Below are 18,876 nucleotides of genomic sequence, written 5' to 3'. Positions count from 1 at the left end.
ACATCCGGACCTCACGATTTAAAAAAAATGAAAAACTCCGGGTTTAATCGTAAAACTTGGGATAAAATCGGTTTATCCAAAAACTTGTGAGGTGTTGGGCCACGTTTAAATTAGAAAAAGGCCAATTTTTCCATTCATTTTGCACTCTAACCTTTGCGATTCATTCCTGTGGAGAGAGGAGGTGTTTGTCACTGCCAAGAAGAGGAAATTTATTTAATTGTGGGTGAGACAACTTTAAAAAACTCCTGATGTGGAAGCCATCTCATTGGACCATATTGAGTCTTGACACCACTGCTGCATGGAGGGTTGAGATTAAGAGGCCTATCATGGACTTGGTCCTTGATTGGTTAGAGGTGGATCCAGAGGCACTGGAGTTGGAGGAGGTATCAGTTGCAGGGGAGGGAGAGGTAGAGGAGGAGGAGGAGGAGGAGGAGGAGGTGACACCATTTAGGATGGGTAGCAGTAGAGGATAGAGGCGACCTCCTATTTTTGGTTCTAGAGAACGATAGAGTCCATTTGTAGCCCTAGGGGTAGGGCTATGTTGCAGGAAACGTGGGGGAGAAGGGCGTTTCCGTACGGAAACGGGTACGAAATGCTGAAACGCGTTTGGTACGGCCCTGAAACTCGTTTCAGGCCATACTGCCACGTTTCACGAAACTGAAACGTGGCCAGTACGGCCTGAAACGCGTTTCAGGGCCGTATGACCCACGTTTCAGCATTTACTTGTGTTTTATTTTATTTTATTTGTTTTCTAATCTATTCTTATGTTAGCCTAGTGACTTCTAGTTGCTTCCAGATGCCTATCTAAAGTTATAAAAGTGAACTTTTGCCCTAGTGTTGATATGCAGTTCATGGTAATGTTAAATTCTTAAAGTAAAAGTGATATTCTCCTTTATTTTTCATTTTCATCCTTTTACTTAAATTTTTAACATTACCATGAAATGACTCAGGATGTTTGAGAGTGGTTTCGCCCTCATTGGATTTCATATGGAGAAAGTAGAATTTTAGATCTCACTCAAAATCCAGCAGACTTATCTGTTTTTCAGGATTTCAGGATTGGGGGGATTGCAATGTTTCCATTGGATTTTATCATGTACTAGAGTATAGAACTTGTATTTAATCAAGAGAACCAAGCCCTCTATGCAGGGGAGACTCCCAATAATCAAGAGAATGTAGGGTACTAGGGTATGAAACTTGTATTTAATCAAGAGCATTAAGGTTGTTCGACTATGTAGGAGGAGACTCCCAATCAAGCACGAGACAAGAAATTAGAAATTTCTCGTGGCTGATTTTGGATATTTCTATTTTCATTATGTGATTATTCATGAGTAAATGTGACGCAAATTTAGATACTTATAGTTTATGCATTAACAATTGACAGTTTTATCATAATGTAATAAATTAGAATGTATCATATATGCTTTATGATTGCACATATTTCTTAAATGTCCTTATATATATATATATATATATATTCGCGTTTCCCCGTTTCCAAAATTTGGGGAGGTCGCGTTTCGTATCGCTTCCCGTTTTGGAAACTCGTACCCGTTTCCCCGTTTCTTGCAACCTTGGGGTAGGGTCTTCTTCATCTAAAGGAAAGGGCAAAGCCATTCCCTATTCCCCTAAAAGGGTAGAGGAATTCAGTGACTGATTAGTTTATGACATGCAGATGACTCATGATATACATTTATTATATTTTTTGTTGATATTTTGACTCTTAAGACTTGAGCCAGGGCTCAGGATTCAGGACTTGATTCACTATTGATATGTGATGTAGTGCAGGACTTCTTATATATCTTATATATTAGATTTCTTTTCATATTTATGTGGCAATGCATTTATCTGTTGTTGTGGATACTTTAGATGCTAAAAAGATTTAAAAAATATGAATATTTTGGTACTTTTTAAATTTTGCTAAGTTTTTGCCAATTTTTTCAAAAACCTCCCGACTTTAACAACTTTTTCAATTTCCAGAGCCTTGCCGATTTATTACCGAGGTCAAATTTTCCCACTTTGGTTCAGGCTTTCCCTCCTCCTGGACAAGACACATTATTCACTCCATACACAAATGATGGAGTAGTTTTGATCCAAACAAGTACCAAACTATCATGGTGGGTCATACATTCTCCAAGATTTATGCCATAGTCTTACACCAGTGGCTCTTTGAGGAATTGGAGATTCGTCATCTTAGGGCTCAAGGACATGCAGGTTTTCGACCAAACTACTAGATGATTGAACAAATCTTCACTCTTTGAGCCGTTATTGAGGAGGCTCATCATTGCTCTTGGAAGGTCTATAGTTGCTTTGTAGACTTCTAGAAAGCATTTGACATTGTTTTGAGGGAGGCCTTGTTCCAAAGGCTCCACGACATTAGCATATCTGAGACCCTTGTGGCAGCCATTATGAGATTGTTCGAGTCAATTTAGGGATGGCTCAAGATGGCAAATGGCCTTTCCGATTTCATCCAGAGTACCATTAGAGTCATACAAGGTTGCCCCCTCTTGCCGAACCTCTTTAGGATTTATATTGATGAGCTAGAGTCTTTCCTACATGAGCATACCTAGTAGGGGGGTGGTTGTCTTCTACACTAGGCGCTGATTTCGCTCCTTTTCGTCGATGACTTGGTCTTGTTGGCTTCTTCTCCCAGGGGATTACCGAGATAGATCGATGCACTGTCTAGCTTTTGTGATCTTTGACAGTTGACGATCAACTTGGGTAAAACCAAGTTTCTAGCCTTTAATGCATCAAAGAACTCTCTTACAGACTTACATTTCTACTATTGGGGCATTGAGATTGAGATCACCACTCTTACACCTACTTGAGGGTACAAGTCACATGACCTCTTTTTGGTATGCAACAGACACTCTAGCCTCAACTTTGTAAAGGATATTGTTCCCTACCCCTCATTGAGAGACAATGATTTTAGAGCCAGTTTCAAGACATTTTGTCCAAACTTTACCTCCTGGAGGCAATTATTAGACCCACAATTCTTTATGGCTCCAAAGTCTGGGGATTGAGCTTGTTGTAGACAAATTGGGCTAGTCTGGAGAGAGTGCACACCCTGCTTCACAAATGCACCATCCATTGTAAGCGAAAATTTCCACAACCCATTATTTAGGCAGAGTTTGGTGTCCACCCATTTTTCCTCGAGATCATTTTTCGTTTGATTTCTTTTCTTCATAAAGTCTGGTCTTTTAGAGACTTGGAGATTGGGAGAGAGAGGTGCCCCTATCTTGCTGTTTGCTCATCGAAGGCTCTTGCCTTAAATCCCCCCTCGTCAAGACAAGCTCGAGGTTGGTTCTCAAAGGCTTCTCGACTTCTCCAGTCATTAACTATCTAGCCAGAGCGCCTTTCCCTATTCAGTTTTTCCCTTGATGCGTCGAGCCATCTCTTGCCAACTCAACACGTACTGAACTAGGCCATTAGAGAGGATATCTATAGATTGTACATTTGAGTCACTTGGACTTGGACCTCACCTCCAACGAGCTTGGGCTCGACAATGTCCTTCTACCTAGAGCACTTTTGGAGCTACAGGTTGGCATCATAGTCCGCCCTCGTTGCACACGTTGATATTAGATGCATTTGCTTAGGATCACATTGGGACAATTCTGTGTTGGTTCTCATAGACTCCGAATAGAGGTGAACCACCATATACCACACTAGGATAGAATCTACCAATTGTGTTACCTATAAGAGCTAGAGACAAAGACAAACCTCATTTATAGGTTCCTCCTATACTATGAGATCAGAGGATGATATCACTAGCTATATCGAGATTCAGGAGGATACCTCTCTACCTTCTTCAGGTACTAGGAGCAACGATGCTTAGCACTCTTCATCAGGGAGATTTTTAGTCACAAATCTTAGCACCTACACATCCATGCCCTGCCTTGGGATGGTGAGGACAATCACCTCACACTTTCATGTGGATTCACCAGGCCAAGGCCACAAGCGACATGCAAAGGTTCATAATGCTCTAGAAAATATATGGGCGAGATCTCGAGTCCCTTCTTAGCCTCCCCTCTGAGGAGATTGATAGATGCCATTAAGACTAGTTCGATGACGCCGAACCATACATCAGTTCGCAGGTTCTCGAAGCACCAGAAGGACCAACCCCACCAGAAGGACCAACCCTAGAATGTAGATGGTTCTTGAGCAAGGCACTCCTGACACGTTCAAGTTCAACTACCTCCCAATCCCATAGGAGTGGCCATAGACCTATTGAAAATTTCTTCCTTTTGATCTTGGATGCTAGGAATATTCGTCGCTCATACATCCCAGGATCATACGATTTGATCCACTGCCAGCCCTAGGAGACTTTGACATCAAACTTGTATCTAGTTCACCTCCCTCGCCATCAATCATTAGAATCAGGAGCCCCTGACATCTCTAGCTACATTGCCAGACCTTGCCATCTCACTCACTCATTCCTTTTTATCAGGCCATTACTTTTTTGTATTTTGCCGCAGCTATTGAGTATTTTGTATTATACAACAGTCTCTTATATACGTGTCGTGGCAGCACTACCACTGGTTTCTTTCTCTCTATATGTTATTTTTAGCATTTTTTTAGGAGATGCACTTGCACTCCCACATTGTAGTCATACTGATTGTACTCTTCTTCAGTGCCATTGACCTACTTTTGTGGTCATCAGTTGGACATTAATAAATTTATATATTAAAAATGAACATGTCACAAGGGGGATTTAAACCTGGACGGATAACAATTTCTCCCTCTTTATTATTAGTGCTAGACTCTATCAATATCTCAAATGGCAACCAAGACATTGCTGTGCAAAATTTCTATTTGATTCAGCTCATATTTGGCTTCAATTCTCCTGGCCGTTTCTTGCTCTTGTAAAAACAAGGAAATTTTGATGTGGTACAAGAAACACTTATTGATTGTGGGCGATTCCAACTTCTGTCTTACATGGATTGTTGCACTATGATTCTTTTGTGCCAACAGTGGCTGTTGCAGTTGAATTTGTTTGTGGTACTGGTGATGGTGGATTGTTGTCTTGGGGTTCCTTTATATTCATCTGTAATTAACTTCCAACCACAATCAATGGTGAGGGATTTTTCCTGTTGTCTCTCTCTTATAAATGGCTCAGGGATTTATATTTTAGAAGAAAATTAAATAAGGCAGCAAAATGATTCCTATCTGGGTATCTGGGTTAGTCTCTACAGACTTTTGAATTATTAAAAACTCATAGACTTGTGAGTTATTGGAGATGCAACAAGTTTTGGCCATATTGACCTATAACTCAGCAGGTTTTGCTGGAAGTATTTACTTGGCCTTCCAAGCCAAGGAGTTGGGATGGCTTGTTAAATACTCTACTCACAGAAATCGGTGAGTTCTGTCGCACTTAATATCTTTACATTTTCCACTTTTTTGCTCTTATCTCCCAGCTTGTTTAACTTGTGGTTTGGTGGTCAACACTTTGAGAAACAAAACTCAAATAAAGTTCGTATATTTTTTCCTGGAAATGTCTTGGATGATGAATAGTTTTTATTCAGAGTTTTCTTTTTTCTCTTTTTTTACTGTTTTTCCTTTTTAATTTTTTTCTTCCTTTCTGTGTAATACTTTTCATGGGGAACCCACTGGGCAATTCCTCTCATTCCGAGGATGGTACCCAGGGTAAATAGGGTTCTTCAGGGCTCAAGGTTAGGTCAACATTTAACAATTGGCTCACAAAGGAGCAAGGATTTCGCAAAGTGGCATTTGAACCAGGATGGGGGAGGATAACAACTCTCCTCTCATCCACTCAAGCTAAACCCAGTTGATGGAGTTGTGTATTCCGTCTTGCTATTAGTATTTTTAGCTATTATTTTGTTTTGGTACTTTCCTAGGGTTTTAATGGTGGATAGCAATTCTAAAATAAGATGCGGATGACAATTTAGTATCCAGGGTTTATCCCGTTACAAGAAGTGGAAGCTGGATAAAGCGTTGTGTGTAATCACCCTTATCTTTCGACTATATGTTGTATAATTTGTATGAAAACTTTATGATTCAAAACAGTTGAAATGTTAGAAGGTTTTCAGATTATCTGTATACTCTTGAGCCCTTCAAGCCAATATAATTGGGTCACAAAGACACTGAAAGAGGTGTTTAGCTAAACTTCAAACTAAAACATGATAAGTTCAAGTTCACTCATTCTCTATGTCTATTATTTTCCAATATTGGATTACATGCTGTGGTGCAGATGAGAAGGGTGCATCCCTGCTTGTTTGTTTAAGCGAACTTTCAAAATCATGGGAAGGGTCTGCTGAGTGTTCAGAATTGAGCAAATAAAAATTCAATGCTTAACTATATGCTGCTAACTTTCTACTTGGAATTTGCTGATTGATTCCTGTCGTTTGTCTTTCCTGTTCGTGGCTAAGTGCAAGGTGCTCTCATTTTTCTCTCCCTCCATCTCCCTCTCTCTGGTCAAGGTATTCAGTAAATGATTTAGAGCTTTAATACTTAAATCCATACTGTTAACCTCAATGCTCTCTTCGTTGATGTTCAGCTCTCTTCTGATTTTCAGCCCGTAATATCTATTTATGCTCAGATCCAGTGTCCGTGTTTACATGCTGCTTTCTTATAGTTTATGCGTCACTGAAATAAAATAGCTTTTACGAAGTTTTGAAACTATATTTTGATATTCTATTGAGATACTGAGTGAGTTTACTGTAATATTCATTTCTTATATATTTCTCCAATAGAAAGCTTCAACTCCCTCAGTCCACAATTTTGTTGGATGTCTATTCTTTCTGGATCCCATACACAGTTATTTGTTTCATTGATCCATTTCTGCACCCATGTGAACTACTTGGCTACCCAACAGTGCCCTACCCTGTTAGCTTTCAATTTACTTCGTTCCAAAGCCAATTTTTTCCTTTGTGGCGGGAAGCATGTGGAGAACTACTGCTCCTCAAGGATGAAGATACCTTTTGTTTTAAGGACTGGAGTTTTTGCTTATTTATAATTTTTAGTGAAAGATAAATTTTTGGCTTTAAAATTAACGTGTCAGTGACCCTTAGCTCTAATGTTTTGTTTTCGTTCTTAGCTCTAATGTTTTGTTTTCGTTTTTGTTTTTGTTTTTTTTTATTTTTATTTTTATTTTTGGGGGTCGGGGTGGTGGAGAGGGGCGTGGTTGTGAAATTAACACATTTTTACTTCGTAGTATTTACGCAAATTTTCTCTTTCATTGCATCAACAATTTTGAGCTTGTCTAATTGATAGCTCAAATACTATTTCTCTCGCAACTTGTCTTCGCAAAGCATATGTTAAAACAAGAGAATGTTTTGACTATTTCGTACAAATAACAGGACTGTCTAGACAAACCACTAATGAAGGTTTGAGAGCTAAATTTTCAGAGTTTGGGCAACTCCTCGAAGGTAAAGTACATGCATCCCTTTTTGTTGTAAGTTCCTCTGTTTTTACAGTCTGCTTCAGAAGTATCTTTTATCCAGTCCCTTGATTACTTTATATATTTGCAGCTAGAGTTGTCACTGATCAGTTGTCTGGAAGATCAAGAGGCTTTGGCTTTGTGAGATATGCCACAGAAGAAGAAGCTGCTAAAGCTAAAGAAGGAATGGACGGTAAAGTAAGTATCTATGAATTTATTTAATGCTCAGAGATAATTTTTTATCAATACTAATAATTAGTTAACTTTGAATATTTGTACAGTTTCTGGATGGATGGGTTATTTTTGCGGACTATGCAAAACCTAGAGAGCCAAAGCCACCTCCCCCACCTGAAGAACCAAACCCTCATGGTCTAAACATACAAAAAACAATTGGTTGGTGTGGGTGACGTAGCATAACTATATGATTTCGATCGGGATATTCATATGCATGTGAGGATTGTGTTGTTTACATGCGGTTGGAATTTTGCTTCTGCTCATGAAGAATGAGTCTAACTGAGCAGCTTTTTATGTGGTATGTACTATGGACACTATAAATGTGCAGTTGTTACACATAATTCTGGTTATGTATAATGCATGCTTTAAGAAAAACAATGCCCAACAATGTTTTTGGGAAAATGGTGGTTATGATGGTATTTATAGGAATATCGATGTACTTTACTTTTATCACTCTAAACGACGATTGCAAGATAATGGCATTTGCCTAGTTGTAACTTGTAAAGAGGTTCCCGAGAATAATATAATAGTTCTTAGGTTCTAGGTGATGAGTGCTTCCGAGGATAAATATGATAGTTTGTATGGTCTGGGTGAGTGTACATACACACAAAATCTAATAGTCTAGTGAAAAATAGGTCATGGATTTTAATTTTTTTCCTCATATAGTTGCATTGGAAGGTGAAATGAGATACCAATAACCAAGAACAACTAACACGTGATATTTGCGCACATCTCATCTTTAAAGAACAAGGAATATGCCGAGTTTCAACATTATTTATGCTAGTTTGGTGTTGTATGTAGCTTCCTTTGATAATAGTCAGTATTCTGCGGTATGCTTATTTTGGAAGTCTAGTTTTTTTAGCAACAAAAACATTTTTTTCTTTCAGGAGTTACAGAGTTACAGTTTGAGCAGCCCCTTGGCCGTACTTTTGGGCCGGATTATTACATGATAGACCCAGATTTCAAGAGATTTTTCTGTGCTCAGAATTCTTTTAAATAGACCATTTCCTTTTTTATTTGACCTGATCTGACTATTAGTACTAAAAAACTTTTCAAAAGTGGATTATTACATGATAGACCCAGATTTCAAGAGATTTTTATGTGCTCAGAATTCTTTTAAATAGACCATTTCCTTTTTTATTTGACCTGATCTGACTATTAGTACTAAAAAACTGGTCAAAAGTATGTTGAACGTCATTTGCAGGCACCACAATATGGCAGATTGTTCTAAAATTCTGGCTATGACTACCTCTCTGACTGATACTGGTACGAGTTAGTGCCATTCAGATTAGGAAATTTGGAAAAGGATTTCAATAACAACAATAGAGCCTTAACATGCAATCATCAGATGTGATTCTTGCAAGGACAAACATATTGCTTTGTCTGAAATTTGAAAGTGAAGTCAAGTAAGATTGTTTGCAAGGGTTTATCCTTGAGCTGATATATTTGTCATCTTCTTTTGGGGTTTTGACTAAAGATTTTATGCGGTCAGTGCTCAGCTAAGTCATCTGACACTGGACAGGTTTTAGACACACATATATATTAAAAAATAACAAATTAGTGAATGGGAGAAGGCCCAGGATTTGGAAGGTGTTGATGATGATGGTCAATGGGGCTTGAGAAATAATTTCAATGATTTGGAAGGCTTTGATGATGATGGCCGATGGGGCTTGACAAATAATTTCAATGGCTTGGAAGGCTTTGGTGATGACCTTTCACTTGGCGGGTAAATGGTTGGCATGTAACATGGGGAAAGGAAACAAAGTTGGGATTGGAGAAGTCTCTTGGATGGGCAGTTTAGATAACAACAAATTATCAGTTTCATTTTCTAAAGAAGGTGGTGGATGGGGCTTGACAAATATTTACCTTTCACCTTTTTGGTCAAGCGTTGGTAGCTAACAGCCTTTGGAAGATGATAAATCATCAAGGCTTGACAAAGTCTGAAGAGAATTGTGGATGGAGCTTGACAAAGTCTGAAGAGGATTGTGGATGGAGCTTGACAAATATTTATCTGTAGTATTCACCTTTTTGGTAATAGCTCCACAACCATTGAGGATTAGATAACAATGGAAGCAAAAGGAAATAGTGGAACTGAAGTGATTTGGAGTCTTTGGTGATAAGAAAGGAAGTAAAAAGTCACAGTGGAATTTAGTGATTTGGAAGGCTTTGGTGATGACCTTTCCCTTGGCGGGTAAATGGTTGGCATGGAACACAGGGAAAGACAGCAAAGTGAGGATTGGAGAAGACCCTTGGATGGTATACTTAGCTACAAATTATCGGTTTCATTAAAAAAAAGGATATCTATTAGATAGCATATGTCATTGATCAAAATTCTGGACTCTAATTCTATATGGAATCAAGATTGGAGATTTGTTTTATAGATGGGACACATGTTTGAGCCATGGGACATGTTGAGGACTTGTGTCGAACATGCATTTGGCATGTATCTGGTGGATAGGATACATGTTGGAAATACTGAGGAAGGGGCCGTGGGGGGTGGGGTGAATCAGTATTTCGTTACTTTTAACAATTTTTAGCTTCAAAATATTAGATGCACATAAATCAAATACACATCTTTTATAAGAAATACTTGTACCCTTTTCTTTATAAATGTTTTGTAGATTTCTTGTACAAAGTAATCACCAACTTACAACTTTTGTAGGCACCAACCTACTGGAGACTTCATCCCCTAAGCTGAGCACCAACTCAACAAATTTGTAGGCACCAACCTACAGGAAACTCTAATCTCCTCAGCCAAGCACCAACTCAGGAAAACAATCTGTAGGCACCAGCCTACATCTTCAAAATTAATTTTCTGTTCCTTGTTTAGCTCTCCTTCCTTGGTCCTGCTTCCTTATGCATTTGTCCTGCACCTAGTTTGTTCCTTGAGCACTTTGACCAACCTCCTTGATGCTGCCCTGTTCTCTGGTCTGCTCCAATGCACCTTAAAGTTTGTGATCCGCTACTCTTTCCTCAGATGCTCTATCATCCTGGCTGAGAGTGAGGGCCACCTTGCTACCTCTGATTTATCTGACAATTAAACTGCTTTGAAGACCTTTTATGCCTATCTTGCTGGTACTTTTAGGGGCTCTCGTAGGCCACTAAAACATGACCAGCCTTAAACACTTGCAGATTGTCACTTCAGGCCCTGCAGCCTTACACTATCGCTCTTGGCTGCTACTGCAACTTGTAAACATAAGGGCTAGATCTTGGCCTGCCACCTGAAACTGCCCACACAAACTCCGCCTTTGCCCTGCGGATTCTTCAACACAGTCCTCTATCTATTCTGCTCTTGATCTGCTATAATATGGTCTATTGTTTTGACTTGGCTTTGCTCCTGTACTTGTGTGGCCTGTTCTTCGATAGATATGTTCTACAAAAGGTAAAAACAGCACCAAAACACCCACAGAAATTCGGCCCTGCTGCCTAGACAAACCAGTGCTTGGCCTCCAAAACTGTCACAATTATGCGAAAATCAGTGATCTAGGACTTGACCTACTCAATAGGTCAGATGTCTGCTTTGACAGAGGTAACCAGTCAGCCTTTTACAGAGGCTCAGCCTCCTTCAAAATGAGTGTAAAAACTGCCCAGAATTTGGTCGCTCAAGCTAAAGAAACTTGCCTTGTCAGTGTGATATTCCCCACAAGGAATAAGATTAAATGAGAATTCTATTTTTATCACAAAGAGTTGCAACAAAAAGTTACTTTTGCTGTGATATGTGATGTTTGATTGAATCTTAATTTGAATGGTGCCATGTTTGATTTAATTTTATTGAGATGTATAAGAAAACATATTACAATTTAAGAAATAAATAGTTCATTGGTTCTTGTTTTAAGTAACATCATTTTTAGATTAGATTTTAATTGAATTGTGCCGTTAAAAAATGGTACCATTTCAATAATGAATAATATGACATTTCTAGTTCTAATAATTAAGAATAGGATTTTATATCGATAGCTGTAATTGCTCATTTTGATATGCAATGACGTGCAATGTTGCTTTCACTAAACATGGTAATGGGAGGATTGATTTAATTCTGAATAATGGGAAAGAGATGGTTAATGACTTATTCAGTTGTTTATTTGCTAATGTTGGACAATAATTGATATGAGTTGTTTATTTGCTAATGTTGGACAATAATTGATATTTGTTTTACAAGTTTGTATTATCAATGAAAAAATTTAGGAACACATTCACTCTTTTGTGGGTTTTGATATTATATTTGTTACCCTTATAAACTGAGGGCTAGGGCTTAATATTCCTCTCACATAAACTTAGGGCTAGGGTTTGATATTCCTCTCACATAAACTTAGGGCTAGGGTTTTATAGTCCTCTACTTTGACGAAGGTCAAATTTTGTGATGTTTGAAGGGAACCTCTTGAAATTCTTGATTGGGATTTTGTAATTTGAAAGATTGCCCTTTTTGTCCCGTTTCCCTTATATATATGTCTATCTTGTTGATCAGTATGATGTTGGTGGAGTCGAGCAACTTTTCCTTTTTAGTGAATAAAACTACAAATTTATATTATTACACAACAAAAGAATCTTTAATTTTAAAAGTGGGTAACCGTCAATATGTTATGAGGATCTTGTAAGAAAGTATGAGAACCACAACAAACAAGGTTTATTCTAATATTTCACTTCTCTATTATTTGAAACAAAGTTTTTGTGAACAAACATTTTGGAGAATTTTTTGTTAGAGTACCGATTGTGATCCACATTCGCCATAGAACCAACTTATTTATTCTACCTAAATTGCCCATATTTGTCATAACAAAAGTATATAAACAAATTAGCGCTGGCCACTTGTTTAGTTGAAAGGGGATTGGATGTTTTGCCTATGTGCTCTTCTTCATGATTTTGGGCTTTGCCTTTATTGTTATCATTACTAGTCCTTGGTATGGTTCTTGCTTCTTTTATCTTGGTCACTTTGCACTTCACATTCTCTATGGTAGTTCTCGTTCACTCCCTCAAGTTGATATGTTTCCCTACAACATTCTAAACTTAGCTGTCTTACCCCAAGTTTTGTCCACACACTAAAGTCAATGTAATCATTGAAGTTTTGATCACTTGACCTCATCCATTTTAAGGTAGACTCTTCTACTTGTTGATCATTATCTATCCTGGTCATATTCTCCCTTTGATATTGGCTTCCTTTTAACTTCTTTGGTGTTTTAACTTTGCGAAAGCATGTGAATCTTTTTGCATATTCAAAGATGATTTTATCTTTGTATGCACTCGTTTTGGTACTCTTTTCTATTCATATTTGGATCCTCTTCTCAAGTGCATGGTTTGAGAATCTTTACATGATGTTGAGAAATGAGCTTTGTCCAATTCTCGTCCACTCCTGGGTTTCCAAAGATATCAATTGCCCAATTACCAACCCATATAACTTGATAGAAATTAAGGTCTTTAAACACTTTCAAGGTTCTTTCAATCTTCGAAGTGCTTGGTTTTAACCTCAAGTGAATTTCTTATTTTAAACATGGGAAGCCATGCTGAATATTTTGAAAAGATTATAATAATTTATAAGTTTCCTTCCACTTCCAAAAGTGTTATCGCTTTTTAATGAGTTAGCTTTAATCTACCATTAACTCTTGAGCATTAGTTGAATTTTAGTGCCCACCTCAATGTTGATAACAATTATCGGCACCACTTTGCCTTGGGGATTTCTTGATTATACCTCTTGAGGTTATGGGAAAGTTTAACATTAAACATGGGGAATTTAGAGTGTTAATTTTTCATAGGGCTATATTGTTCTTTGCTTAGATAATTGCATTTCTTCATTAACACATCATGTTCACCACATATCATCATTACATTATTAAGATCTACATCATAATTCATCAGCGTATGCAACTATGTAGAAAGAACAACATCATCATCATCATCAATGCAACAAAACATAAAGAAACAATAGAAGAAAATCATGCATTCATAGAGACATAAGGATTGGTCGGAGACTACGGGAAAAACCCTTGGAAACTCTTCTTCTTAGATCGTCATCAAATGATTCATCAAAAGAGAGGACAATGATCCGTATCTTCATCAATGCAACAAAACAACTACAACATCCATGACATGACCTTAAACATACTTATACTCAAAGATCCCGAAATTGAGGACCATAATGCACTATCACTAACTGTAGTTAACTGTTGGATACTGTTGTCACTGTGTTGAACATTGCTGCATACATGTAACTCATCCTTTGGTCTCAGACGCATGCAAAGATACTATGTGCGAGCGTCTAAGGCAAATTTGAACGCTCTCTAGAGAACTGGATGAGTGCGTCTGGGACAGATCTGGATGCTCCCAGGAGAACTAGATGTGGGCGTTCGGGGTCCAAATGCACTGTAGAAACCTTAGCCTCTTGGACGCTCCCTTAGACAACTTTTGTGAGCGTCCGAGACGGATCAAGACGCTCTTTGAAGAAGTGGATTCGAGCGTCTAAGCTAGATCTAGGCTGCGGAAGCCCTAGCCTCCCGGATGCTCCCTTAGACACTATATGTGGGTGTCCGAGACAAACTAGACGCTCTTAGGACCATATTGTGCCAACGTCCAGGGACAAAAATCCTTAGTTACAAGCGTGCGTATAAGGCCCAAAAACCCTAGACACGTGTGAGCTTCAACCATGTAGTTTTGGACCCTTTGTGCGAACTTTCCTCTGTCAGACCTGTGCGAACCAAACAATAGGAGAGAGAAGAGAGAGCTTGATTATTGTATCCAAATGAGCTTGAGATCTCTTCTATATAAAGGCTTTCATGGGGGTCCACTTGATGTTGAGGCCGACCTGTCCAATTTTACATGTGCTTTGGGCCGACCTAACCCAATATACATGAGTAAATAAATAAATTCAAAAACCAACTTCTGCTTGTCCAAATAAGGTGATCTTTAGGTCTATTTTGGTCCTCTCGAAAAGAGGAATCTATTGCCATTATTATACTCATCATATGAGCTGTCCAAAGTGGAATTTGACCGCAGTTGCATAATTTTAACACTCCCTCTCAACTAGGGAGAATTCCACCTACCAATATCTGTCCATTGATCAATATGCCATTATGGTATCTTCAAGTGTCATCACGTATCATCATTGATCATCTTTGTCATGTAGTCATCATGCCGTGATCATCTTAAATATCTCGTCATCAATGTACATCTTGATCTATCCCTTGCTCATTCATGCTTATATCTTGATTGTTTATGCTCGTACGCTGAACATTCTCGAATCTAGAAGAAGAAGAATTTGTTACCAAAGGGGAGCTTAAGCTACCACCCTCTATCCATCAGGCTATTATTTAGAATCTTTGCCAGCGGTTTACTACCCGGAATATCATCATGGAGGAGCACATCTCGACCCACAATCTCATGGGGAAGCTATACATCTACAACCCCATATCGAGCAGTAGGATATCCAAACACATAGGGGAGCACATCTTGACCCTGGGATCACATCAGGGAGTTCAATCTCAACCTAGAACTGCATAGGGTTATCTCAACCCATTCCATTGCCTATTGATCTTCCCATTGATGACCCTGAATTGTCATGTGGTAGAACACTTGCATCATAATCAATTTGGGTTGTGCACCTTAAGTACACTCTCAACTAGTTGGCCAAACAAGGAGCGGTATTCCTGACAAGCCTTACTTGTGGGTATGATGCCAACTGGGGTATACTCTGCAAAGACCAGACAATGGAGAAACATTCTTAGACCCTATGAAGATAGGGGAGCAACATTTGAAACCCTATGGGTAACAGATAGGGGTCATACCTTATTGTCCAGAGTTCTCTCAACCCTAGGAGCCCTCTGTCTCAATTCCTTACCTTAGGAGCTCAGACAGGGTGGAAGAGTTGGCTCAATTTCTTCGATCAACGCTGCCCTCATCATATTCAAATATGGTATTTGCTTGTCTCAATAGTAGTGGTTTCTTGTTCATACAACACATCAAATCAAATATCATGTTAGATAATAAATAATCATATAAATCATAAAAGGATACCACAATCATCCTCCCTCTCAAGGAGGTGTCAGTCACAAGCCTAAGCTTGTCTCAAACAACTGCACTGTCTCAATATATGGAAGTATCTCAGTCCCAACCATATATATGGGATTCTCTATCATCGCAATGTATCCATGTCATATTCAGATCCTGATTAGATGGATCTCTAAGGAACTTCTACAACCTGCCTCGCAACTAGCCATGTTAGCAACTTCACACTCAATCTCGGTTGAGTGTAAAACAATGGACCTGTCAATAATATCATGGCATATCTCACATTAAGGCAACACTCATATGTGCTCGTCAACAATAATCTCTATTAACAACAATACATCCATGCAGTCACATATCATAGGAGAACTATCTTAGCCTCAAAAATAGAACATTTCATGCAAACATTTCAAAGTATGTTCGGTGGCAACTCTATGTGAATGAAGCGGCTCAATCATAAATTTGTTTAGGTTCTATGCACATTAAGTATATATACAGATGAATGTTCAAAGTAGAACATCAATGCTTCAATTAACTACCGGATGCTATGTCAATTTCAACATCTTGAACTTCAAATCAGAGTATCCAAGGATTTGTTTTTTCATTATTCAAAAGCATATTTGAACAGCCTTTCAATATAGAATTTCATTTCCAAATTCCAGAAATCGATTCATCAAGCCATGATACATCATTCTGGGCTTCAAAAGCCATCTCCCTCTTACTTAGATCATCAAAGGCTTATCACCTGTCAAGATTACACCATTAGTATGTAAAACCAAAACTATAATCAAAATCAAGGCCATACCTTGGAATTCATCATCCTGACTTCATGAGAGAACTGTCAATTATGGACATATATGGATCGGGGAGCTTGCTTCATGCAACGCTCTCTGCAAGCATAATGCTTTCCTAAGCCAACATAATCAAACTTACATAAGTTAGTGTTGTATCAAGAAAGTTAACTCATTAGAGTTTAGAAGTTAGATCGAAACTATTATCAAATTCTTCAATACCACTGTATGAATTTTTTCAACTAGGTGACAGGTAGAGCTCATATCAAGACTTGACATCATTTAATTATTATCGGGGAGCTTGCTTCATGCAACGCTCTCTGCAAGCATAATGCTTTCCTAAGCCAACATAATCAAACTTACATAAGTTAATGTTGTATCAAGAAAGTTAACTCATTAGAGTTTAGAAGTTAGATCGAAACTATTATCAAATTCTTCAATACCACTGTATGAATTCTTTCAACTAGGTGACAGGTAGAGCTCATATCAAGACTTGACATCATTTAGTTATTGTGCCAACATGTTGTCATTTATCATGCAATACCAATCCAGTGTCATCAACTTGTCTCTACTAGTGTCATACAACAATAGATTTGTTAAATCATAAACATATATCTATCTTAGTCATCAACATCATGAAATTGATCTTTCATCAAAGGTTAGACTTGAAAGATTAGGGTAGCAGACATATGTGACATCATATTTTCAAAGATTATGAACAGAAGTCAATTCATCAAGTTAGGGCATTCATATTTACCATATGGAATCAAGACATGACCACAGGTAGTAAGAGATCTAGAATATCAATCTCATAGTTATACTTCTAACATCAAGGTTACCTTGTTTATCATGATCAATAGGATCAAGTTAGGTAATAAACTTTACCAAAACAACAAGGGTGTCATTCTCTCTTTCCATTAGCTTTCATCATGCTTATCACAAGCACTATCATGTATAAGAATTAATGAGCTATCCTTCAATGTGAAATCCATTGTCTTATGCATGACAAGTATCAAGAGTATCATCTACTAGAGTCAAGGTGCTAGCTTTCTTTATATGATTAAGATATCCAACAGATAGATGTTAGCTGAACATCAAGTATATCAATGTATCAACTTTAGATAGCCTCATAAAATTCAAGAAGATCAAAAAATGCTCAACACCATGTGCATTATTTCATCATAGGAAGCATAGATCCAAGTCACTTTCATATGCAAGTATGAGCCATTAAAGAAAGAGACATTCTCATCATTCCTTAGGGCTTACTTAGCCATCAATCTTATCGCTGAAATACAACATACCATGAATACCTTGTGGTATTCAAATACCTGTGCACTTTCTCATTAGACATAGGCAACTTGTAGCACTTTGTCATCTTTTCATATAGTGCTTCTTAACCTTTTCCAACTCTAGCCATCCTTACTACATTTCAAATGATCCTCAAGAAGGATTCACTCATCACATCTCATCGAGGAGGTTAGAAACGTCCATACATTCAAATACATATGCAAGAAGTGCAAACAGTAAACATAATAATCAGATCCATAAGTCTAAACAAAAGTAAGAGGCATCGTAAGTTTAGAAATACTTATCTTCAATGAGAGGTGATCCTCTCCCTCTTGAACGAACCATCACCATCCATAGTCCACATGCCAATGTTACCTTTAATCAACCAACCAGGCCTACTGGGGATCATCCCATCTAGGGCATCATCAAACCATGCAATGTCTCGTGTCTTTTCCATAAATTAGGGTTTTCTTTCCAACCCTAACCTCATAGAATCCATCAAACCCTAGTAATAAAGTTGCCTAGGGTTTTCTTCAAACCCTAGAATTTTTTTAAGTCTCCACCATCCTCTTCTTGCTTCCATCAATGGTGTCATCATCAAGGTGATCTCCATGGCTTTTCTTCAGACCAATTCTGATACCATGTTAATTTTTCAGAGGGCTATATTGTTCTTTGCTTAGATAATTGCATTTCTTCACTAACACATTAAGTTCACCCCATATCATCATTACATTATTCAGATCCACATCATAATTCATCAACATATGCAACTATGTAGAAAGAACAACATCATCATCATCAATGCAGTGGAACATAAAGAAACAATAGAAGAAAAACATGCACACATAGAAACATCAAGATTGGTTGGAGATCAAGGAAAAACCCACTACGGGGAGAACTCTTGAAAATTCTTCTTTTTCTTAGATCGTCATCAAATGATTCAACAAAAGTGAGTACAATGGGCCATATCTTCATCAATGCAACAAAACAACTAGAACATCTATAACATGACCTTAAACATAGTTATACTCAAAGATCTTGATTCTAAGGACTCTAATGAACTGTAACTGACTATAAATAACTGCTGGATACTGCTGACATTGTGTTGAACACTACTGAACACTGCTGCATACAGATAACTCATCCTTTGGTCTCGGACACATGCATAGATACTGTGTGCGA

General features: G+C 38.0%; 1 protein-coding gene across 1 annotated transcript in view; it reads left to right on the top strand.

Annotated features, from left to right (window-relative positions):
• Positions 1 to 8,172, top strand: part of LOC149190940 (organelle RRM domain-containing protein 2, mitochondrial-like) — a 35,248-nt gene extending 27,076 nt beyond the window's left edge. Inside the window, exons 2-4 of the mRNA XM_089412306.1 lie at positions 7,311 to 7,379; positions 7,482 to 7,588; positions 7,672 to 8,172. Coding sequence (XP_089268432.1) covers positions 7,311 to 7,379; positions 7,482 to 7,588; positions 7,672 to 7,797 — 302 coding nt within the window. The 3' untranslated portion in view covers positions 7,798 to 8,172. The remainder of the gene's footprint in view (positions 1 to 7,310; positions 7,380 to 7,481; positions 7,589 to 7,671) is intronic.
• The last annotated feature ends 10,704 nt before the right edge of the window (positions 8,173 to 18,876 follow it).

This window comes from Pinus tabuliformis, chromosome 3_1 (assembly GCF_031772625.1).
Source record: "Pinus tabuliformis cultivar Carrire ecotype Pingquan chromosome 3_1, CPIR1, whole genome shotgun sequence".
Classification (NCBI taxonomy): domain Eukaryota; kingdom Viridiplantae; phylum Streptophyta; class Pinopsida; order Pinales; family Pinaceae; genus Pinus; species Pinus tabuliformis.
The sequence above is the reverse complement of the archived record's forward strand: the minus strand, read 5'-3'. Positions and strand labels throughout refer to the sequence as shown.